Raw genomic sequence first — 26,682 nt, 5'->3', positions numbered from 1 at the left:
ACCAGTTGAGACGCACAATAGATTCAGCACTTTAGCTAGTCCTACACCCCAGTCTACCAGGCACCACACCTTAGTCATAGGGGACTCCATCACCCGAAACATAAAGCTTAGCAAACCAGCCACAATTAAGTGTATTCCCGGGGCCAGAGCACCTGACATTGAAGCTAATCTTAGGGAGCTAACTCGCAACAGGCCTAGTAAACACTTACAACAGGCTAATCGCACCACTAGTTATGCGAACATAGTTGTACACGTCGGCTCCAATGACACTAGGATGAGACGGTCAGAGATTACAAAGAGAAACATAGCTAGGACTTGTAATCATGCTAGAAAGATGTCCAGGCATCGAGTAATTGTCTCTGGCCCCCTGCCTGTGAGAGGCAATGATGAGAGATATAGCAGATTAGTCTCGCTTAACAAGTGGCTGGCTATCTTTTGTAGACAACAGGGACAGTCGTAGTTTGAGAGTAAAATCTCAATTAGGTTTTTTCTCAAAAATCGTGCAGCCCTGCTGAGCACTGTTCTTTACATCTGCTCTTGATTAGTGATGAGGGGACTCGCCTGCCTCTGATCACTAATCAGGAGGGTTTATCTGTCAGTCTTCCTTGTGAGACGTCGTTTGCTTATTGTGACTAATATTCACAGTCTGCCTTTTGGGCTTTTTGTTTATTAAAACTCATTACATAAACCTCCCTTCTGGTCTCTGTATCCTGGGGTCATACCACCTACCGCTATGCGAGCGCCTGACAAACGTTGTGCTTATTAACATCAACATTTCAATCTTCTCTCATTACATTACACCTGTGCATGTTTTATGTTCATGTTTAATATTACCTGTAACACATACTTTGGACACCCGTGCTCAAGCAGGTTGCACCACAGTACGAAATAACATGTGAGACGCAAATTAAATGTGATGCTTGAACATGAATGATAGCATGCCAAACCAAAGATGTTGGGTAAGTCACGCTTGCACGACTTGATTTCCTGGAAGCGTCCTCCCAGGTGCTCTACAGCCGATCGATTGGCCGATACCGTAGGTGGGCGCCATGGGAACCTCACATAGCGTGTACACAGTATTAGCAATGTGACACACCTGAAACCCCAGGGGCCTCAGCAGGGCCCTAGCAACATGGCTTCAGGCTTGTTGTTTCTTTACTGAAGCCTTGTGAACCTTTTTTTAAAAATTATGAGCAGGAATTAATTTAACTGCATCATGACCGAATAAAATAGACACTTTCAAGCGCACGCAAATTAGGAAGGATATTGATGAACGTCAATAGTACAAACGTAAAATCAATCTATATCCTGAGGAGGAGATCAATGATGGAATTCGGTTCACATGATGTGGCGTCAGGCCTGGCCCTAACCAATCTGGCGCCCTAGGCAAGATTTTAGGTGGCGCCCCCCCCCACATCGGCAGTGAAGTGTATATACTCACAAGAAACCGAATAGCTTTGTCTTTGACCTTTTTTTTTTACTTAAAGAAAGCAAATTAACATATTATATGAGAATGTTATGTTATGATTATCTTTAACCGAATAACAGCAGAGTTCAAATTAAAAAACAGCATTCCCTCTCATGTGATATTGCTTAATTAACATTAATGACGTGCACTTTAACAACTAGGCTTACAACTATACCTAATATATAAAGGGGTGGAAAAGTGACTATTACCTGCAGGGCAAACATTAGCTAACCAGAAGGCAATAACAATGTAAACAAAAAACCCCTGCTTAAAAGATCTAATACAAATGTCCCTGAGGAATGTAAGGTGGGAGTACTGTAATTACCTAACGTTACATTATTATTTTCCATAACAATTTAGCCCCCTCCACAATATTAACCCGGCGTTAAAACAGAACTAGCTATTTATTGATTAGCAATTGCCGAATCATGTAACATTAGCTTAATGCTAAAAAGCCAGGTTACTATCACATTCTGTAACAGACAAATAATTTCATGTAGGCTAACGTTACCTACCTGCTACCTCTGTCTTTTTCTCGTTTCTCCTCCTCTTCTTTTCTCTTTTTTCTTACCTGGGCACCTGACAGTTTTGGCCGTTTTGACATCCTGTGTTGATTTTTTGGTGGTGACGTCCAAAAAGAGTCATTATACGGGAAGGGAGGGGGCGCACCGTGCCGGGGGAGGGGGGGCGTAATGTTGTAACAAATAATATTTCTATTAAATAGGCTTTACTTTGCATTTTAATTAACGTGGGATTTATTTTTTGTATTTAGAAATAATAGTACCAACTTTACTTTTTTTTTTTTTTTCCCCTCCAACATTTGTGGCACTGGCGTGGCGCCCCCTGATGGACGGCGCCCTTAGCATTTGCCTATACGGCCTATGCCACGGGCCGGCCCTGCGAGGCGCAGTTGGGAGAGTGGCCGTGCCAGCAACCTGAGGGTTCCTGGTTCAATCTCCACCTACTACCAACCTCGCCACGTCTGTTGTGTCCTTGAGCAAGACACTTCACCCTTGCTCCTGAAGGGTCGTGGTTAGCGCCTTGCATGGCAGCTCCCGCCATCAGTGTGTGAATGTGTGTGTGAACGGGTGAACGTGGAAATAGTGTCAAAGCGCTTTGAGTACCTTGAAGGTAGAAAAGCCCTATACGAGTATAACCCATTTACCCTAAGATCAGAATCCGTGATGTTGGATGAGAGTGTTTCTGATTAGTAACGAGAAGCGCATGATAAAGAGATAGGAAATCTGTCAGTGAACCTAGTCAAAGATGAGTAATGCAAGACCGCGTGACAGATGCATGAAGAAGATGTTAAGATCAATATAACAAGACCGAGGGGAAGATGGGTGAGAATGCTCAAAGAGGCCGGCTGTGATTTTCCTCAATGATCTTCACCGCGGACGGCAAATCAGAAAAGCAATAACGCGAGGACGACTCCCACACCATCCTCCAGGACTAAAACCACAGTCTACCTTTTCTTGTTTTGGCGCTTTTCTTCCCCCATGGTACCCTTGTTTTAAATCTTGCTTCACATTCTTTTGGGTTTTCGCCGCTTCGCTCACCTCTGGCATGCAACTTAGCTGCAAAACACAACACCAGGGAGAGCGCGAGAGAGAGCAAAATGTACAGGCCCTGAAGTCCGTAACGATTTTTCTTCTTATCAAAGAAGCCGTTGGACATTTATTTTGTGAACAAGGAGGCTGAATTATTGATGCTCTTGCTAATGGCCCAACGCGACATCTATTGAAAATGAGTTTGTGTTCCTCCAGCAAAAAAAACAACGGCTTTTGAAATGGATGTGTTTACATAGGAAAACTGGAGGATTTTCCTTTCTTTCTTCATACCGTGAGTCATAAATCTGCATTTCAGTAGCGTGAGCAGTCACCAAACTTTCCAGAATTACTCCACTTTATATTCTGAAGGCTTTTACTGTGAACTGGTTCATATATCATTTATAGCCAAATGTATTTGAGATTTCATTCTGAAACACCGGCGAATTTAATTTATAGCCCCTGACAGGGTATTCAGATTTATGGAGCATTAGATAATCTCATTTGGAACACCTTCGAGAGTAATGTCAAATAACAGTATGTAAATACAAAACCCAAAACCAGTGAAGTTGGCACGTTGTGTAAATCGTAAATAAAAACAGAATACAATGATTTGCAAATCCTTTTTCAACCTATATTCAATTGAATATACTGCAAAGACAACATACTAAACATACGAACGGGTAAACTTTGTTATGTTTTGCAAATATTAGCTCATTTGGAATTTGATGCCTGCAACATGTTTTAAAAAAGCTGGCACAAGTGGCAAACACGACTGAGAAAGTTGAGGAATGCTCATCAAAAAACCCTTATTTGGAACATCCCACAGGTGAACAGGCTAATTGGAAACAGGTGGGTATAAAATCAGCTTCCATGAAATGCTCAGTCATTCACAAACAAGGGTGGGGCGAGGGTCACCACTTTGTGAACAAATGCGTGAGCAAATTGTTTAAGAACAACATTTCTCAACCAGCTAATGCAAGGAATTTAGGGATTTCACCATCTACGGACCGCAATATCATCAAAAGGTTCAGAGAATCTAGAGAAATCACTGCCTGTAAGCAACAATGCTGAAAACCAACATTGAATACCCGTGACCTTCAATCCCTCAGGCGGTACTGCATCAAAAACCCACATCGGTGTGTAAAGGATATCACCACAGGGGCTTAGGAACACTTCAGAAAACCACTGTCATTAACTACAGTTCGTCTCTACATCTGTAAGTGCAAGTTAAAACTCTACTATGCAAAGCCAAAGCCATTTATCAACAACACCCAGAAACGCTGGGCCCGAGCTCATCTAAGATGGACTGATGCAAAGTGGAAAAGTGTTCTGTGGTCTGACGAGTCCACATTTCAAAATGTTTTTTGAAACTGGGGACGTCGTCTCCTCCGGAACAAAGAGGAAAAGAACCATCCGGATTGTTATAGGCGCAAAGTTAAAAAGCCAGCATCTGTGATGGTACAGGGGTGTATTAGTGCCCAAGGCATGGGTAACTTACACATCTGTGAAGGCACCATTAATGCTGAAAGGTACATACAGGTTTTGGAGCAACATATGTTGCCTTCCAAGCAATGTTATCATGGACGCCCCTGCTTATTTCAGCAAGACAATGCCAAACCACATTCTGCACGTGTTCCAACAGCATGGCTTCGTAGTAAAAGAGTGCGGGTACTAGATTGGCCTGCCTTTAGTCCAGACTGTCTCCCATTGAAAAATGTGTGGCGCATTATGAAGCCTAAAATTCCACAACGGAGTGAACAACTTAAGCTGTACATCAAGCAAGAATGGGAAAAAATTCCCCCTGAAAAGCTTCAAAAATTGATCTCCTCAGTTCCCAAACGTTTACTGAGTGTTGTTAAAAGGAAAGGCCATGTAACACAGTGGTAAAAATGCCCCTGTGCCAACTTTTTTTGCACTGTGTTGCTGCCATTAAATTCTAAGTTAATGATTATTTGCAAAAACAAAATTTAGTTTCTCAGTTTGAACGTTAAATATCTTGTCTTTGCAGTCTATTCAATTGAATATAAGTTGAAAAGGATTCTCAAATCCTTAGATTTTTTGTTTGTTTTTTATTTACGAATTACACAACGTGCCAACTTCACTGGTTTTGGGTTTTGTAGTTTTCTTAGGCGAGCGTCGCCCTTTTGTTCTTCGTGCGTGCAGTCTATACTTACAGGGTAGGGCAAGGACGAGTGTTGTTAGAACGATGAAAAGGCTGGCGTGGTGTGAGTGGGCAGAGCTGCAGAGCATCTTGTTCTTCTTGCAGACGCAGACCTGAACTTTGACCTCTGTGTTGTTGGACAAAGGAGGCACCCCCGAATCAGTGATGATCAGCGGAAGCTGATAGTTGGCTTTCTTCAGACTTTGTAGCAGCATTATTTGAGAGTGTGTTGCTGGGGACAGACACACATACAGAAAGAGAAAGCAGACGAAACGATCACATTTTGTTCAGGAGAGAACACACAGAGGGTAATAGAAATAATAACAGAAAAAATGAACAAATTAAAGAGATGGTTGATGAAAAAAAGTTACCTTTAAATCTCAGTAATATCGAAATAATGATATTCGGTAACAGTAGAAGAGAAAGTCAGACACAAATACAAATAGACAAAGTAGACATTGAAAAGGTAAAATAATTTATTGTATAAAAATAACTGAGAAAGTATGCTTGATACACTAACCCAGGGATTGGCAACCCAAAACGTTGAAAGAGCCATATAGAACCAAAAATCCAAAAAAAGAATCTGTCTGGAGCCGCAAAAAATTTAAAGCCTTATACAAGTCTTATAATGATGATGTTAGTGTCTATATTAGCTATATTAGCCTACTGTCAAAAGGACTATGTGTCGCAGGCTGATGCAAATATTTGTTGACAGATATGTTGAAATGTAATATTAATTCTACACATTTTTACAACATTGGAAAACATGACTAAAAACTGAGGCTTTTCAGAAGGTGTCATAACTCCTGGAAATTACTGGCTTAAAACAGCCAAAAGGTAAATATGTGTGTGTTCAAGTTGAAGGAAATGGAAACTACAAATACAATGAGCTCAAATATACCTAAAATACGAGGCATAATGATGCATTATGTACATACAGCCAGCATAAATAGCATGTTAGCATTGATTAGCTTGCAGTCATGGATTGACCAAATATGCCTGATAAGCACTCCAAACAAGTCAGTAACATCAACAAATCTCACCTTTTGTGGATTCACGCACAGCATAAAACGTTTGATGGACAAATAGAGACAAAGAAGGAATGGCATAAAACATGTCTTTCTGTGGCAGCATCTAGGAAAGTTGTACATGTAAACAAACTACGGTGCGTTTAAGGACTTCCGATATTAGGACAATATGGCGCACGCCAAATATTGTCATCAGTGAAGCATGTTTAATGTAAACAGTGGGATTTCTAACAATTAGGAAGGTTTGTGTCCTGTTTGTCCTCCTACAGAAACCATACTAAAACAAAAAATATATGTTTTTCCTCATCTTTTTCCATTTTCATACATTTTTGAAAAAGCTCCCGGGAGCTTTTAAAAAAAAGCCTTAAAGAGCCGCTTGTGGCCGACCCCCGCACTCACCGTATCACAAAAAAGTATGTTAAAATAACATTCAATCTATTGAAATTCAATGATTTAGTGCATTTGCAAACAGCTAAAATGATGCACAAAACAAACTGTTACTAACCACCCAAAAATGTACAACAATTCTTCTAAAAAAAGAAGAAAAATATTACCATAGGGAAATTTTTTTTTACCTAAAACATTTGTATGCACGTACAACACTTAAAACTTTTAGTATATCAGTATCTGAAATCAAATTATGAAATGGACTGAGCAAAAAAGTCGAACAAAGAACTAATATGATCCATTTTAAGAAGCTGTTCAAACTCAGTGTTTATCAAGATTATTCTTCCTAAAACTTTGTAAACATCTTGAACCTTATTGAAAAATGGGTCAATCTTATTCATCTCATTATGTGACTCCATTGACTATATTGCAAACTTGACGACATCTTGGAGATGCCGTCTGCTCTGCATAGCGAAGTCTGATGAATTTTAGGACCAGAAATAGACAATCAAGGGTCAAAATTGCAACTTGTTTTCACTCGCTCAAACACAAACATTATAATCTGGATTGTTTTCACCGGCTGCAAGCAACGGGACAAGGTCGTCGTTTCGAGACTCTCCCAAACACAAATACAAATAGACTAAGTAGACATTGAAAAGGTAATAACTAAAAAAGTGTGCTTGATACACTAACCATTTCACAATTTTTTTTTTAGAATAATACATAATGTTGGCTATAGAGAACATTTAAACATTTTAATAATTGATTAAAACGTATTGAAATTCAATGATTTAGTGCATTTGCAAACAGCTAACATTATGCACAAAACAAACTATAACCTGCCACCCAAGAATGTACAACAATTTGTCTCAACAAAAGAAGAAAAATATTACCATAGGGAAAAAATGTAACCTAAAACATTTGTATGCACGTACAACACTTAAAACTTTTGGTATATCAGTATCTGAAATCAAATTATGAAATGGATTGAGCAAAGAAGTCGAACAAAGAACTAATATGATCCATTTTAAGAAGCTGTTCAAACTCAGTGTTTATCAAGATTCTTCTTCCTAAAACTTTGTAAACATCTTGAACCTTATTGAAAAATGGGCCAATCTTATTCATCTCATTATGTGACTCCATTGACTATATTGCAAACTTGACGACATCTTGGAGATGCCGTCTGCTCTGCATAGCGAAGTCTGATGAATTTTAGGACCAGAAATAGACAATCAAGGGTCAAAATTGCAACTTGTTTTCACTCGCTCAAACACAAACATTATAATCTGGATTGTTTTCACCGGCTGCAAGCGACGGGACAAGGTCGTCGTTTCGAGACTCTCCCAAACACAAATACAAATAGACTAAGTAGACATTGAAAAGGTAATAACACAATTTTTTTTTTACAATACATAATGTTGGCTATAGAGAACATTTAAACATTTTAATAATTGATTAAAACATATTGAAATTCAATGATTTAGTGCATTTGCAAACAGCTAAAATTATGCACAAAACAAACTATAACCTGCCACCCAAGAATGTACAACAATTCGTCTCAACAAAAGAAGAAACATATTACCATAGGGAAAAAATTTAACCTAAAACATTTGTATGCACGTACAACACTTAAAACTTTTGGTATATCAGTATCTGAAATCAAATTATGAAATGGATTAAGCAAAGAAGTCGAACAAAGAACTAATATGATCCATTTTAAGAAGCTGTTCAAACTCAGTGTTTATCAAGATTATTCTTCCTAAAACTTTGTAAACATCTTGAACCTTATTGAAAAATGGGCCAATCTTATTCATCTCATTATGTGACTCCATTGACTATATTGCAAACTTGACGACATCTTGGAGATGCCGTCTGCTCTGCATAGCGAAGTCTGATGAATTTTAGGACCAGAAATAGACAATTAAGAGTCAAAATTGAAACTTGTTTTCACTCGCTCAAACACAAACATTATAATCTGGATTGTTTTCACCGGCTGCAAGCAACGTGACAAGGTCGTTGTTTTCAAGACTCTCCCAAAAGACAGTGCAGCGAAACTGTAAATATGTGATGTACCATATATACAGTATATATATGTATATATATATATATATATATGTATGCATGTTTCAGAAAAATGTAAACCATAAACCACAAACAACAATCAATATAGAGCAGCTATGGTAACCCTGAGCAATGAAGGGCCTTAAGTCATTATAAATGTAAAACTGAATGTAAAAAGTGTATACTTTGACACGGTTTGAGTTCCCCAGGAGATGGGAAGAGACATTTCTGCTTGCTTAAAAGGAAGTGGCTCTATGTGTTGCCCAGTTAATGTGCAGTGGGATTCAAGATTGAGATTTTGTATCCAAGTATTAAGATTGAGATTTTGTATCCAACTATTACAGTGTGAAGGTAAACAGAAGGACACAATATGGAGTTTGAGACCCCTGATAAACCAAAGATGGAAGCAAACTCTATAAAGAAATTTTCCAAATATTTTCAATATATCTTGAATGAACACAAAACAATGTTAGAATATTTTAAAAAGCACAACTATAAATGTGGTTTATTGAACAAAAAAGGATGTCTCAGTTTGCAACAACTTGGCTGGAGAACTGAATGAGTCATAGGTCCGAGACCTGCTGCAACCCATAAATATGGAAATTGCGATTAACTGTTGCTAAGACGCCATATTGAAACCTCTCAGGTCCTTCCCTATTTGGGATTTGGCTTCTGTTAACTTCTGACACTCCCATCTCAGCTGACATTTTGTGAGAAGCAGGCTACAACCTGCACTGAACTACAGAAATTAAACTTGGATATTTCTTTAGAGCAGGGGTGTCAAACTGGAGGAACATCTATTCCCAAGTGGGCCGGAACGGTAAAATCATGGCATGATAACTTAACGCCCTACTGAAATGAGATTTTCTTATTTAAACGGGGATAGCAGGTCCATTCTATGTGTCATACTTGATCATTTCGCGATATTGCCATATGTTTGCTGAAAGGATTTAGTAGAGAACATTGATGATAAAGTTCGCAGCTTTTGGTCGCTGATAAGAAAGCCTTGCCTGTACCGGAAGTAGCGTGACGTCACAGGTTGTGGAGCTCCTCACATCTGCACATTGTTTACAATCATGGCCACCAGCAGCGAGAGCGATTCGGACCGAGAAAGCGACGATTTCCCCATTAGTTTGAGCGAGGATGAAAGATTTGTGGATGAGGAAAGTGAGAGTGAAGGATTAGAGGGCAGTGGAAGCGATTCAGATAGGGAAGATGCTGTGAGAGGCGGGTGGGACCTGATATTCAGCTGGGAATGACTAAAACAGTAAATAAACACAAGACATATATATACTCTGTTAGCCACAACACAACCAGGCTTATATTTAATATGCCACAAATTAATCCCGCATAACAAACACCTCCCCCCTCCCGTCCATATAACCCGCCAATACAACTCAAACACCCGCACAACACACTCAATCCCACAGCCCAAAGTACCGTTCACCTCTGCAAAGTTCATACAGCACATATATTTCCCCAAAGTCCCCAAAGTTACGTACGTGACATGCACATAGCGGCACGCACGTACGGGCAAGCGATCAAATGTTTGGAAGCCGCAGCTGTGTACTCATGGTACAGCGTATCCAACTCAAAGTCCTCCTGGTAAGAGTCTCTGTTGTCCCAGTTCTCCACAGGCCAATGGTAAAGCTTGACTGTCATATTTCGGGAATGTAAACAATGAAACACCGGCTACGTGTTTGTGTTGCTGCAGCCGGCCGCAAATACACCGCTTCACACCTACAGCTTTCTTCTTTGCTGTCTCCATTGTTCATTAAACAAATTGCAAAAGATTCACCAACACAGATGTCCAGAATACTGTGGAATTTTGCGATGAAAACAGACGACTTAATAGCTGGCCACAATGCTGTCCCAAAATGTCCTCTACAACCCGTGACGTCACGCGCAGGCGTCATCATACCGAGACGTTTTCAGCAGGATATTTCGCGGGAAATAAAAAATTGCACTTTAGTAATCTAACCCGGCCGTATTGGCATGTGTTGCAATGTTAAGATTTCATCATTGATATATAAACTATCAGACTGCGTGGTCGGTAGTAGTGGCTTTCAGTAGGCCTTTAAAAATGAAGACAACTCCGGGTTGTTTTCTTTGTTTTACTTTGGCCAAAAATAGAACAAGCCTATTCTGAAAACCTACAAAATCACAAATAATCCCCCGGACAAAACACTTCAAGTTTGTTAAAAATTCTGAGGAAATTGGTGCAGTTAAAAAAATTGTTTTCTTTTACATCATTTTTTTTTTATGAATTAAGTAACGTTTAAGACAACCTTTTTCCAAAACACAATATAGAATGTGAGATATAACAGGATAATGCATACATTTAAATAATTTGTTTTTAAAACGGTAATAAAAAAGTGACCCAAACATTTACTTTTATGATTTGATGGGGTCCCTGGGGCCCCATTTTGAAAATTCCTAGCGCCAACACTGATGGAGTATCGGTGCGTGCAAAACAGCAGCAGGAGGCTGTGGCCTGCGGGCCGGTTCTAATACTAATCAAATATCATCCCGGGGTCCATAGATCATTCATTCCAAAGTCAAAGCCTTGACTTTGACACATAGGTTTTAGACCAGGGGTGTCAAACTCGTTTTCATTGAGTGCCACATCGCACTAATGGCTGCCTTCATAGGGCCACTTTTTAAAAATGAATTCAAAATATGCATGCGGGCAATAACTTGTGATTAATCATCAAAAAATATATATATATTTGAAAGCATTGATATAAATGTGTACCAGTAATCCCTTCATATTATTACACCATTTCCTATGCTTATTAGATTTTTTCCATGTACAAATTAATGGATACATCATACGTAAAGGTGACAAGAAAATATTCAACTGTTTATTTTTATCCTTACTAACATATTTTTGTAATACACTATATACTAATGTAATATGTGGCATGTTAGATAACGTTTAAAAGATACACATTTTTTCCTGTCAAAATCAAAATTATTTGCATTTAGTAAAAAACACACACACTTTTCCCAGGCTTCCGCAGGCCTGATCTGGCCCCCGAGCCTTGGATTTGACACAAAGGTATTAGACAAAAATGACAGATCTTCAGTAGAATATACTCCATGTTTATAATAAATTCCCCTTAAGTTAGATGTATAATGTGACTAAAATGTTTTCCCAAATGAGAGGGGTGTACTCACTTTTGTGAGGTTTATGTAGCAATAACAATTTACACTGAATTCCCAACCGAAAATCAATTGAGAGATTCCAATTACCTAAATACACAATTACCTAAATACCAATTACTAGAGATGTCCGATAATGGCTTTTTTGCCGATATCCGATATTCCGATATTGTCCAACTCTTAATTACAGATTCCGATATCAACCGATACCGATATATACAGTCGCATTATTATGCCTAATTTTGTTGTGATGCCCCGCTGGATGCATGAAACAATGTAACAAGGTTTTACAAAATAAATCAACTCAAGTTATGGAAAAAAAATGCCAACATGGCACTGCCATATTTATTATTGAAGTCACAAAGTGCATTATTTTTTTTAACATGCCTCAAAACGGCAGCTTGGAATTTGGGACATGCTCATGAGGAGGTTGAGGTGGGAGGGGTTTGGGGGGGGGGGGGTGTATATTGTAGCGTCCCGGAAGAGTTAGTGCTGCAAGGGGTTCTGGGTATTTGTTCTGTTGTGTTTATGTTGTGTTACGGTGCGGATGTTCTCCCGAAATGTGTTTGTCATTCTTGTTTGGTGTGGGTTCACAGTGTGGTGCATATTTGTAACAGTGTTAAAGTTGTTTATACGGTCACCCTCAGTGTGACCTGTATGGCTGTTGACCAAGTATGGCTTGCATTCACTTGTGTGTGTGAAAAGCCGTAGATATTATGTGACTGGGCCGGCACGCAAAGGCAGTGCCTTTAAGGTTTATTGGCGCTCTGTACTTGTCCCTACGTCCGTGTACCACTCCGTACAGCGGCGTTTTAAAAAGTCATAAATTGTACTTTTTGAAACCGATACCGATAATTTCCGATATTACATTTTAAAGCATTTATCGGCCGATAATATCGTCAGTCCGATATTATTGGACATCGCTACCAATTACCTAAAATACTGTAGGTGTTTTTTGAGGAATGAGGAGCATATTGCGTACCTTTTTTTATTATTTTGGGCCAACATGGACGGTGCAAAACACTATTATTGGATGTGTTTACACTTACACACACACGAAACATCAGTGACAGAAAAAGTATTTGTATCTCTCTTTGGTGGCTGTCAGTCACAGGTATTACCTGTGGGCAGGTTTTCCTTGTGGTCTGTCACTCAAATACACAGAGACGGGCGCTGTCTGCCATGCAACCCTGAATCAATGTCTTGGTTTTCTGCCCACACCCACACCTCACTCCTCTTTGCATCCATGCTAGTATACTCCTTGTGTTTGGTATGAACTCATAAGCACTACTTAAATTAATATGAAGGTATTAGAGTGCGAGATACAACTGACTAGCCGGGGGGTCGGCAACCCGCGGCTCAAGAGCCGCGTAGCGACGCCCAAACTTTTTCCACTGAGGGCCGCACTTGGAAAAATTAAAGCCTGCGGGGGCCATTTTGATAGTTTTCATTTTCAAATCATAACAAAATATATGGATTTTGGTTTGTTTTTACCTTTAGGGCTCCCGGGGACCATAAAGGGTCTAAGTCAGTAAAATGTTAAAAACAAGTCAAATTATTTTTTTATTTTTTTTATTTAACGCTTACAGTAAATCTCTACAGTATATCAACTTAAGGTTGATATAAAATTTAAAAAAATTTAAAGATTTTCTGTCTTTTCTGTCAAGACAACTTTGTTTTTTATAATAAAACTGAAATATGCAGTATTTCCCCCACTGCCCAAAACCTTCAGAAAGCAAAGTTTGATGGGAAGTAATTAGAGCCTTTAAAAAATCAATAATGCAGGACACCATTGATATTAATTCATTGTTATTTTTGAGTAATCACAGTGAAAAGATAAATAAAATCCCATTAAATATATTTAGGATCCAAAAGGTGCCCCACTCATAAAGTGATACATTTGTATTAGTTTTTTTTTACTTTCAACACTTAAGTTACGAGATCAACTTGAGATATATCTGTCAATTTTACGTTTGAACTATTATTTTGTTTGTTTTATGCTCTTTTGTCAAAGAAAACGATGTTTTTGTATGGCAACCACACAATATATGCAATAGTTCCCACATAAAACATTTTAAAGTGAAATATTTGAAATAATTGGAGCCTTGAATAGGTCAATAATTAATTATTGACTTTTTTTTTTTTCGAGCAATGGAAAAAAAATAAAAATAAAGATAGACAAAAGAAAAAAAACAGCTTGCATGGCAGCTTTGTGTCAACATTGCAACTTTTTCTAGTCAGATTTCACCTCATTCCACTTGTTTAATGTTTTCTTTTCTTTTTTTTTGCAATAGCATATCCAGAATGTGTGGCGGGCCGGTAAACAATTAGCTGCGGGCCGCAAATGGCCCCCGGGCCGCACTTTGGACACCCCTGCCCTAGTGGCTCCCTTGAGCTTTTTCAAAGATGTGTAAAAATGGAAAAACTATGGTTTCTGTTGGAGGACAAACATGACACAAACCTTCCTAATTGTTAGAAATCTCACTGTTTATATTAAACATGCTTCACTGATGAGGGTATCTGGCGAACAACGGTTTGTCCTACTAATTTCAGCGATCCTTGAACTCACCGTAGTTTGTTTACATGTACAACTTTCTCCGAGACGCGTTTTATGCCACTCCCTCTTGGTCTCGTTTTGTCTACCAAACGTTTTATGCTGTGCGTGAATGCACAAAGGTGAGCTTTGTTGATTTTATTGATGTGGCTGGAGGGCTTATCAGGCATATTTGGTCAATTCATGACTGCAAGCTCATCGATGCTAACATGCTATTTAAGCTAGCTGTATGTACATATTGCATCATTATGCCTTGTTTGTAGGTATATTTGAGCTCATTTCCTTTACTTATGTCCTCTGTGTAATTAATATATATTTACATGTCTCATGACACATTATCTGAATGCAATATTGGCTGCATTTCTCATTGTTGTTTGTGTGCCATGTTGTTCCAGACCACAGCAAACGTTACCCAGCTTGCAAAGATTGTAATACATCCATTAGAAGAAGACAGCCCGATGTTTCCTTTAATTTGGACACACACATCTATGCCTTTGGCCATTTTGAGGCAGTAATTTCCAGAAGTTATCTCATCCCGTGAGAAGCCTCCATTTTACGAATGATTTCCAATGTCGCAAAAATTTGTAGAATAAAAATTAAAATACAACATTTCTGTCAAAGAAGATGTGCGTCAGCCTTTGATAGTAGGCTTATATAGCTAATGTAGACACTTACATCATGTGTTGCCTTCATTATAACACTTATATAAGGATTACATTTTTTTTTTGGCTCCAGACATATTTTTATTTTTATTTTTATTTTTGGTGCAATATGGCTCTTTTAACATTTTGGTTTGCCGACCCCTGGACTAGCCAAACAAAAGTGCAATAAGCAAGTTCAGTCCACGTAACTCTTGCGTGTCGCAAATAAAACAGTCAGGCAGAGTGTGGCGAGAGGCAGGAATAAATAGCTCTCTGATTAGTGACCGGGAGCAGGTGAGCGTCCCCACCACTAATCAGAGGCAAGTGACAATAATCACCACCCGTGGCAACAAAGAAACAAACCAGGGTGCTGAAACAGAATTAAATCCACAACAAAGGAAATACTGAACTTCAACAAAACATGACAGCAACAGTATTAATAATAATAATAATAATAATAATAATAGTAATAATAACAATGACACATGGGCTCTTTTTTAACAGTCAAAAGTGGTTTTGTCTATTACGTGCCCTGTGATTGATTGGCAAGTCAGGTTGCGCGATATAAACGATAGACATTAGAAATTATATTGTTACGGTTGCGTGTATATTTTGGTTGGCGTGATTCCAGGATGCAGAAAAGGCAGGTCACATGCAAGTAGAAGGTCTTTTCCTTAGGTACCAAACACAAGGAATCTCCAACAGTAGCTGAGCAAAAATGTAAAGGGGAACTGCACTTTTTTTTGAAAATGTTGCCTATCATTCACAATCTTTATACACGACAAGTACCATGAATTGATTAACGTGAAACCCCGACTTAAACAAGTTGAACAACTTATTCGGGTGTTACCATTTAGTGGTCAATTGTACGGAATATGTACTGTATTGTGCAATCTACTAATAAAAGTTTCAATCAATCAATACACGTATGTTTTCCATTTCTTATGCATTCTAAGTTGTAAAATACGGCCAGTACGAGGTGGCTAACAATGCAGTTACTGGAAGGGCACTATTCCACCCAAAAAGCCCTCTGAAAAAACATCTAAAAACCGCCAACAATACCCCATTTCCATCTTGTGACCTGAATATCAACCAAGTATTAGTGATATTGTTATTACAAGCGCTAACGCAGTCAAACTATTTTAAGCGGTGCCTTGATCACAAACAGCTAACTACCTTAAGATGCTATATTGACATATTGAGCTGTTGAAAGAAAAATCCAGATTATAAATTATGTATCTCACCTGGATAGTAGAACTATTTGACCATATATCGAGAAGTTTGATCAACTTTTACAGTCAATTTGTACTCGGGGATGGCGAGAAAGACCCAAAAAGGCGCACGTTTGCAGCTCTTTAAAAAAAAATCATTTTGAGGATTATAATTGATTCCTCATCGAATTGGGAAGATATGAACAGTCAGCATCCCAGTGAGAAATATATTCTACAGTTTGTTTAATTATCTCGAGAGTTTGTATTTCTTGTTCGGCACTTAGCAATACTGCTGCACGATGCTTAGGTGTTTGTTGTTGAAGAGAAAAGCGAGCGTTGTGATTAGAGATGTCCGATAATATCAGCCTGCCGATATTATCGGCCGATAAATGCTTTAGAATGTACTATCGGAAATTATCGGTATCGTTTTTCTTTATTATCGGTATCGTTTTTTTAAAAAAATTTTTATTTATTTATTTTTTTTATTTATTAAATCAACATAAAAACACAAGATACACTTACAATTAGTACACCAACCCAAAAAAACCTACCTCCCCGTTTTCCACTCATTCACACAAAAGGGTTGTTTCTTTCTGTTATTAATATTCTGGTTCCTACATTATCAATATATATCAATACAGTCTGCAAGGGATACAGTCCGTAAGCACACATGATTGTGTGTGCTGCTGGTCCACTAATAGTACTAACCTTTAACAGTTAATTTTACTCATTTTCATTAATTACTAGTTTCTATGTAACTGTTTTTATATTGTTTTACTTTCTTTTTTATTCAAGAAAATGTTTTTAATTTATTTATCTTATTTTATTTTTTTATTTTTTTTTTAAGAAGGACCTTATATTCACCATACCTGGTTGTCCAAATTAGGCATAATAATGTGTCAATTTCACGACTGTATATAATGGTATCGGTTGATATCGGTATCGGTTGATATCGGTATCGGTAATTAAGGGTTTGGTGAATATCTGAATATCGGATATCAGCAAAAAGCCATTATCGGACATCCCTAGTTGTGATGTAATATCAGTATGCCGCCGTATGCTTACAATGACCAAAATACGTAAATATTACATGTTACTATGAATGTGCCTGTTACTACATTACTTTTAACCATACTTGCCAACCTTGAGACCTCCGATATCGGGAGGTGGAGGGGGGGGGGTATATTTACAGCTAGAATTCACCAAATCAAGTATTTCATATATATATATATATATATATATATATATATATATATATATATATATATATATATATATATATATATATATAATATATATATATATGTGTATGAAATACTTGACTTCCAGTGAATTCTAGCTATATATATATATATTTTTTTTTTTATTTTTATTTTTTTTAAATTTTTTATTTAATTTAATTTTATTATACATATAAATAAAATACTTGAATTTCAGTGTTCTGCAGGCTATCCAGTAGATGGCAGTATTGTCCTGTTTAAGAGTGTCACAACATTGCTGTTTACTGCAGACGAACTGCTTTACGGTAGACTAAACGTGACTGCTGTTGTTGTGTGTTGGTACCGCGCTGGGAGGACGTTAATGAAACTGCCCAACAATAAACCCACATAAGAAACCAAGAACTCTCTCTCCTTGTTGTGCACTCTACTCTCTAAAAGCCGTAGATGTTATGACGTCATTGGGCAGGCAAGCTGTTTATATTGTGGGAAAGCGGACGTGAGAACGGCTGTCCCCACTCAGGTCCGCATTGAGCTGGAGGGGGCGTGGCCTCCAGCTCCGGCTGAATACCGGGAGTTTGTCGGGAGAAAATCTCTGCCGGGAGGTTGTCGGGAGAGGCGCTGAATACCGGGATTCTCCCGCTAAAAACGGGAGGGTTGGCAAGTATGCTTATAACTTTGGTGTGTGTATATAAAACGACGATGGAGGCTATTCGATGTTTATTACAGTGCTTTATAGGCTCCAGTTGGATCCACTGTTAGCTGCTGCGTAACAAAAAAGAAAAACCTATGTATGTTTATCTTACAAAAGTAATTTTTTAATAATAGACAACATTCCAAAAAAGTGCAGTTCTCCTTTAACAAAACAGGGCAAGGCAAGGCAAAGCAAAGCAAAAATGCGTACATTGCAACAATAAACCAGCGGAGCAAGAAAGACAACACTGGCAGATAAACCCTCCTGATTGGCAATCAGAGCCAGGTGTGCCTCCTAATTGCCAACCAGGAACAGGTGAGGAGAGCAGCGCTCAGAAGCAGTCAAGTCACACAAAGACCAAATTAGAACCAAATAAGAAGACAGCAAGAAACATTAAACACAAGGGAAAACAACAAAGTTCAAATCACTCATGATGGATGACAACAGATGTAAATTTGACCTGCGATAGAGATTTGAATGGGATGTGTCACCGTGTCCAACCAAATAGCGACAAGCTGCAACGAACTTGTCAATGCAATGTAGCGTCCTAAATGAGGGCCACCAAGTGCGGCTAATGTTACTAATCCCTGACTCCACGGTGGCGAATAAATTACATTTCCTTCAGCTACTATTATCACTGGAGGACATCGAGCAAGAGACAAGAAGGCACGTTAACTGCGAAGATGACTTGACTGTAGCCAGCTGTTAACAGGATACTCGCAAGTAGAAAAATAGAGTGTAGAGCAGGGGTACCCAAACTACGGCCCGCGGGCCGGATCCGGCCCCCCATCATCCAAAATCCGGCCCACGGGAAGTCCCAGGTAAATATTTTTTATTTATTTTTTATTTTTTAAAATCTTTTCTTTCTAATCCATTTTCTACCGCTTGTTACTCTCGGTGTCTCCTAACCGCTCAGGCAAATCATATTGTCTAAAAATGAATTTTCCCATCGATAACGTGACAATGTTAAATGTTGATGAATATCAATGTTAATTGATGTTAAATGACAAAACGGATTATAAAGACAATGTAAATATGTATATATATATATATATATATATATATATATATATATATATATATATATATATATATATATATATATATATATATATATATATATAAATATATATATATATATGTATGTGTATATATATATATATATATATATATATATATATATATATATATATATATATATATATATATATACACTACCGTTCAAAAGTTTGGGGTCACATTGAAATGTCCTTTTTTTTAAAGTAAAAAAACACTGTACTTTTCAATGAAGATAACTTTAAACTAGTCTTAACTTTAAAGAAATACACTCTATACATTGCTAATGTGGTAAATGACTATTCTAGCTGCAAATGTCTGGTTTTTGGTGCAATATCTACATAGGTGTATAGAGGCCCATTTCCAGCAACTATCACTCCAGTGTTCTAATGGTACAATGTGTTTGCTCATTGGCTCAGAAGGCTAATTGATGATTAGAAAACCCTTGTGCAATCATGTTCACACATCTGAAAACAGTTTAGCTCGTTACAGAAGCTACAAAACTGACCTTCCTTTGAGCAGATTGAGTTTCTGGAACATCACATTTGTGGGGTCAATTAAAGGCTCAAAATGGCCAGAAAAAGAGAACTTTTTGGGAAAAATGGGGGAAAAATTATTGTTTTGTATGAGTATGTTTTTCATTTGAGGACAAACATGACACAAACCTTCCCAATTGTTAGAAAACCCTCTGTTTAATATGTGTGTGTGTGTGTGCTTCACTGATGCGAGTATTTGGTGAACATTGTTTTGCCCTACTAATTTCAGGACCCCGACTTAAACAAGTTGAAAAACTTATTCGGGTGTTACCATTTAGTGGTCAATTGTACGGAATATGTACTTCACTGTGCAACCTACTAATAAAAGTCTCAATCAATCAAAAAGCAGTTCTTGAACTCACCATAGTGTTTACATGTAAAATCTTCTACTACTTCTTTGTCTCATTTTGTCCACCAAAAGTTTTATGCTGTGCATGAATGCACAAAGGCGCGCTTTGTTGATGTTATTGACTTGTTGGAGTGCTAATCAGGCATATTTGGTCACTGCATGACTGCAAGCTAATCAATGCTAACATGCTAGTTAGGCTAGCTGTATGTACATATTGCATCATTATGCCTCATGTGTAGGTATATTTGAGCTCATTTAATATCCTTTACTTTTATCCTATTTGTAAATAATTTAGTTTTGCATGTCTCATGACACATTAGCTGTATGTAATATTGGCTGCATTTCAGATAGCTGTTTGTGTGCCATGTTGTTTCAGACCACAGCAAACATTACCTAGCTTGCCAAAGATTGTTATACATCTATTAAAATAACACAACCTTAAAGGCCTACTGAAATGATTTTTTTTTATTTAAACGGGAATAGCAGATCCATTCTATGTGTCATACTTGATCATTTCGCGATATTGCCATATTTTTGCTGAAAGGATTTAGTAGAGAAAATCGACGATAAAGTTCGCAACTTTTGCTCGCTGATAAAAAAAGCCTTGCCTGTACCGGAAGTAGCGTGACGTCACAAGCGGTAGTGCTGCTCACAATTCCCCGTTGTTTACAATGGAGCGAGAGAGATTCGGACCGAGAAAGTTACATTAATTTGAGCGAGGATGAAAGATTCGTAGATGAGGAACGTTACAGTGAAGGACTTGAGAGGCAGTGATGGACATATCTTTTTTCGCTCTGACCGTAACTTAGGTACAAGCTGGCTCATTGGATTAAACTCTCTCCTTTTTCTATTGTGTATCACAGATTTGTATTTTAAACCATCTCAGATACCAAATCCTCTTGAAAATGAGAGTCGAGAACGCGAAATGGACATTCACAGTGACTGAACATGTAAATACACGATTAATAATTCAGCTTTGCGAAGCTAAAAAAATAGAAGCTAACCTAGCTACGTAGCCAACGTGATAGCAGCAGTCTCAAATGCAGATAGAAACTAAATTAAAAAAAAACCTGACTGGATGGATAGACAGAAGATCAATAATACTATTAAACCATGAACATGTAAATACATGATTAATAATATTCCGCTTGACGAAGCTAAAAAAACAGAAGCTAACCTAGATGCGTAGCCAACGTGATAGCGTCAGTCTCAAATGCAGATAGAAACTAAATTAAAAAAAACCCTGACTGGATGGATAGACAGAAGATCAATAATACTATTAAACCATGAACATGTAAATACACGATTAATAATATTCCGCTTGGCGAAGCTAAAAAAACAGAAGCTAACCTAGCTACGTAGCTAACTTAGATGCGGCGGCGGGCGTTGTACGCTTTTGACGACACCCCGGCCGCCATCAGAGTCGGCAAGAAACATATATTTCCCCAAAGTTACGTACGTCACATGCACATATCGACACGCACGTACGGGCAATCGATCAAATGTTTGGAAGCCAAAGCTGTACTCACTGTAGTGCGTCTGTTATCCTGCTCAAACACAACACAACCTCCTGGTGTTGGTGTAGTCCGCCGCTCCACCGATCGCACCTACAACTTTCTTATTTGCAGTCTCCATTGTCCATTAAACAAATTGCTCAATCGCTTTATTAACAAGCGGTAACTGGTTTTAGTTCAAAAAGTAACGCACACACATACACGAGCTGCTGTTAGCCAAAACTCACGCTCACACACACTCGAGTTCTCCGCCAACTCACTCGCGCATGCGCGTTCCCCAAACCCTTAAAGACACAGTACACTAATGCAAATATCACAGATAATACAGTATTGTACTTAGCCGCTAAGACACAGATCGATCCCACCTACAACGTTCTTCTTTGCAGTCTCCATTGTTCATTAAACAAATTGCAAAAGATTCACCAACACAGATGTCCAGAATACTGTGGAATTTTGTCAAAGAAAACAAGAGGCTTTTCTATCGGGTCCGATGGGGTCCAACCACTTCCGTTGCTTTTGTGACGTCACGCGCATAAATCACATCCAAAGGAGTTTTTCAACCGGAAGTGTGGCGGGAATTTTAAAATTGCACTTTATAAGTTAACCCGGCCATATTGGCATGTGTTGCAATGTTAAGATTTCATCATTGATATATAAACTATCAGACTGCGTGGTTGGTAGTAGTGGGTTTCAGTAGGCCTTTAACTTGGACACACATATCTATCTATACCTTTGGTCATTAAAAGCCAGTAATTTCCAGGAGTTATCTCACCTTCTGAGTAGACTCAGATGTACTATAGGTTTCTAATGTTGTAAAAATGTGTAGAATAAATATTACATTTCAACATTTCTGTCAAAGAAGATTTGCTTCAGCCTGCGACACAGTCATTTTGATAGTAGGCTATTATAGCTAATATAGACACTTTCGTCATGTGTTGCCTTCATTATAAGACTTATATGCGGCTTTTAATTTTCTGCGGCTCCAGACAGATTTGTTTTTTGTATTTTTGGTCCAATATGTCTCTTTCAACGTTTTGGGTTGCCAACCCCTGGTATAGTTCATAATACAGTTTCTCCTTTAAAACTAAAAGTACTGTTGGCCGTAAGGGCATGAATCAATGCACAACATCAGGCGCAGGGCAGGAAGTACATTTGCTTGCTAATATCCATGTATGGAAGGGCTGAAATTATCCTACATAATGGGATTTTTGGAGTTATTCATCCTATAGAGCAGTGCTCCCCAACCTTTGTGTAGCTGCGGACCGGTCAACGCTTGAAAATTTGTCACATGGACTGGGGGGGGTTATTTTTAATTTTTTATTTTTCATAAAGAAATACAATCATGTGTGCTTACGGACTGTATCCCTGCAGACTGTATTGATCTATATAGATATATAATGTATATATTGTGTTTTTTATGTTGATTTAATAAAAAAAAAAAAATATATATATATATATATATATATATATATATATATATATATACACTACCGTTCAAAAGTTTGGGGTCACATTGAAATGTCCTTATTTTTGAAGGAAAAGCACTGTACTTTTCAATGAAGATAACTTTAAACTAGTCTTAACTTTAAAGAAATACACTCTATACATTGCTAATGTGGTAAATGACTATTCTAGCTGCAAATGTCTGGTTTTTGGTGCAATATCTACATGGGTGTATAGAGGCCCATTTTCAGCAACTATCACTCCAGTGTTCTAATGGTACAATGTGTTTGCTCATTGGCTCAGAAGGCTAATTGATGATTAGAAAACCCTTGTGCGATCATGTTCACACATCTGAAAACAGTTTAGCTTGTTACAGAAGCTACAAAACTGACCTTCCTTTGAGCAGATTGAGTTTCTGGAGCATCACATTTGTGGGGTCAATTAAGAGCTCAAAATGGCCAGAAAAAGAGAACTTTCATCTGAAACTCGACAGTCTATTCTTGTTCTTAGAAATGAAGGCTATTCCACAAAACTGTTTGGGTGACCCCAAACTTTTGAACGGTAGTGTATATATATATATATATATATATATATACTGTATATATTTTTTTTTATTTATTTCTTATGCGGCCCGGTACCAATCGGTGGTTGGGGACCACTGCCATAGAGAGTATAACTTATCGAACAAAAACAACAAAGCAGCTAAAGGAGGCGCAACTTGTAACCGGTTCTATTACAATTTACATGCCAAACAATATATCGTGTTATATATCGCAGGAGACTGTGGTACATATCACTATAAAAACGTTAAGCCATTTCGCCCAGGACTACTCAGACCAGTCCAGTTTTGACCCTCTCTTTTGTCTAAAGTCATCTTGGCTAAGCTCTAGCCACCATGTGACAATAATGAGTTTAGAAAACCAACAATCAACACTCTGAATTCCACGACCGCAAATGAAGTCTGTCTTATTTGTCCAAGATGACAAGTGACAACTTTTTTTTTTTCTTTTTTTTTTCTCAATATGTTGGGGAATTACATAACTGCACTAAGACACAGCAGACGGTGAAGGAGAAGATTTGTTTTGTTTATTGAACATGCAATCACATAAGGATCAGAACAGACAAACACAGGTCCTAAAAGTCATATCTTCCCAGAATATTCTCGAGCTTTTAAAGTATTTGTACTCCGTACGACGTTTTAAGTCATGCTATTATTCCCTACTACTGTACATGCTCTCGTTTTATGTGGTGTGCACCATCCTTTTATATTTATTCAACCTGAAGGTGATATTTGTGTGTACAAAACCCAAAACCAGTGAAGTTGGCACGTTGTGTAAATTCGTAAATAAAAACACAATGATTTGCAAATCCTTTTCAACTTTTATTGAATTGAATAGACCTCAAAAACAAGATATTTAATGTTCAAACTGAGAAACTTATTTTTTTTTCAAGTAATGATTAACTTAGAATTTAATGGCAGCAACACATTGCAAAAAAAGTTGGCAAGGGCATTTTTACCACTGCAGTGATTTCTCCAGATTCTCTGAATCTTTTGATGATATTACGGACCATAGATGGTGAAATCCCTAAATTCCTTGCAATAGCTCGTTGAGAAATGTTCTTCTTAAACTGTTGGACAATTTGCTCACGCATTTGTTCACAGAGTGGTGACCCTCGCCTCATCCTTGTTTGTGAATGACTGAGCATTTCATGAAAGCTGCTTTTATACCCAATCATGGCACCCACCTGTTCCCAATTAGCCTGTTCACCTGTGGGATGTTCCAAATAAGTGTTTGAGGAGCATTCCTCAACTTTCTCAGTCTTTTTTGCCACTTGTGCCAGCTTTTTTGAAACAAATTCCAAATGAGCTAATATTTGCAAAAAATAAAGTTTTCCAGTTCGAACATTAAATATCTTGTCTTTGCAGTCTATTCAATTGAATATAAGTTGAAAAGGATTTGCGATTCATTGTACTCTGTTTTTATTTAGGATTTACACAACGTGCCGACTTCACTGGTTTTGGGTTTTGTACACACAACTCTTATATCGTGGAAAAAAAACACATCAAAGTAACAAAACTGAGAAATACTCACAGTTGACTCTGGTGACCTTCCATGTTTTATCCAGCCCGGGTTGTTTTCCCAGTTCAATGTTGAATGGCGCCCCATTGGGAGGTAGATCCTTGTCCCGTCCACCAACAATGGCCACGTTCATATCATGCGCATCTTCGCACACCTGTGCTACTGATGGTACCACGTAGGGCGCATTATCATTGTAATCTTCAAGGTACATGACCAACGTCCCAGTGCCGGTAGCTGGAGGACTGCCTACACGAACACACACAGAGAAACAACATGTCTTGTTTGTGGTGCGGATTTCCCAAATCACAAGTTTAAAAAATGGGTATAGAGTAGATTTGCTGTTTAGCATTCGGCACCCCACATATTCTCAGATTTTGTTTCTTTCTTTAAATTGTAGACAGTTTGTTTTTGCTTTTATGGTAACTTGAATAGACAAGTGGTGCAATTTGCTGGGGGAAACAGAGTGCTGCAGTTATGAATACCAGCAGAGGGCGCCGTCTCACAAGTAACTCACAACATTTTCGAGCAGGAAGATAATTTGACTGACGGGATGCTGCGTAAATGCATGTTTTGTAAGTGCGATACTGCACACTGTATACCTTATTGTTTGTTCATCTGTAAAACTGATTTTGGAAAACACTTGATAACTGAGAAGAGCAGTGGTCGCCAACCTTTTGGAGCCCGAGATCCCTGTTCTCATGAACCAAGGCAAGATCTACAGTAGCTCTGTGATAAACTATATATACACATCGCCCAGGCCAAAGGTTTGGACACACTTTCTCATTTCAATGCGTTTTCTTTATTTTCATGAATATTTACATTGTAGATTGTCACTGAAGGCATCAAAACTATGACACCTGTGAAGTGGAAACCATTTCAGGTGACTACATCTTGAAGCTCATCACGAGAATGCCAAGAATGTGCAAAGCAGTAATCAGAGCAAAGGGTGGCTATTTTGAAGAAACTAGAATATAAAACATGTTTCCAGTTATTTCACCTTTTTGTGTTAACTACATAACTCCACGTGTTCATTCATAGTTTGGATGCCTTCAGGGACAATCTACAATGTAAAAAATCATGAAAATAAAGAAAAGACATTGAATGAGAAGGTGTGTCCAAACTTTTGGCAATACCTGTATATCAGTCTTCTTACTGCGGCATATACCGTTTTCTCACGGGTTTTATTGAGACGGATGCTTTGAGCCCCAGAAAGTCACCAACCAAGAGAACAAGCTGGATTCAGGGTAGGCTTTTCTCCTATTGACAACATCCAGGCTTTTAGTCAACTGCAAGAAAAGGGTATTAAATATGTTATCCCACTTGGCTTTGCATTTGTCGACTATGAAAAGGCATTCGACTCAAAGTTTTACCCACTTTTTGCTGCACTCAAAAACCAAGGAGTTAACACAGCATACATCTCGATTGTCTATAGTGGTGCCCCTTCAACATAGAGATTGCACCGAGATAGCAATAAGATCAACCTTGAAAGAGGAGCCAGACAAGGTGACAATGTCTCCAATATGCTATTATCAACCGTATCAACTAAGAAGGAAAGGGAGTCAACAT

General features: G+C 38.1%; 1 protein-coding gene across 2 annotated transcripts in view; it reads right to left on the bottom strand.

The window, feature by feature from the left end:
- cdh13 (cadherin 13, H-cadherin (heart)) overlaps positions 1 to 26,682 on the bottom strand; it is a 909,098-nt gene that overhangs the window by 33,077 nt on the left and 849,339 nt on the right. For both annotated transcript variants that reach the window (XM_062035861.1, XM_062035860.1), the window contains 2 exons: positions 25,129 to 25,362; positions 5,193 to 5,411 (listed from right to left, as the gene is read on the bottom strand). In XM_062035861.1, the coding sequence (XP_061891845.1) occupies positions 5,193 to 5,411; positions 25,129 to 25,362 (453 nt within the window). The remainder of the gene's footprint in view (positions 1 to 5,192; positions 5,412 to 25,128; positions 25,363 to 26,682) is intronic.

This window comes from Entelurus aequoreus, linkage group LG24, assembly GCF_033978785.1.
Source record: "Entelurus aequoreus isolate RoL-2023_Sb linkage group LG24, RoL_Eaeq_v1.1, whole genome shotgun sequence".
NCBI lineage: Eukaryota > Metazoa > Chordata > Actinopteri > Syngnathiformes > Syngnathidae > Entelurus > Entelurus aequoreus.
The sequence above is the reverse complement of the archived record's forward strand: the minus strand, read 5'-3'. Positions and strand labels throughout refer to the sequence as shown.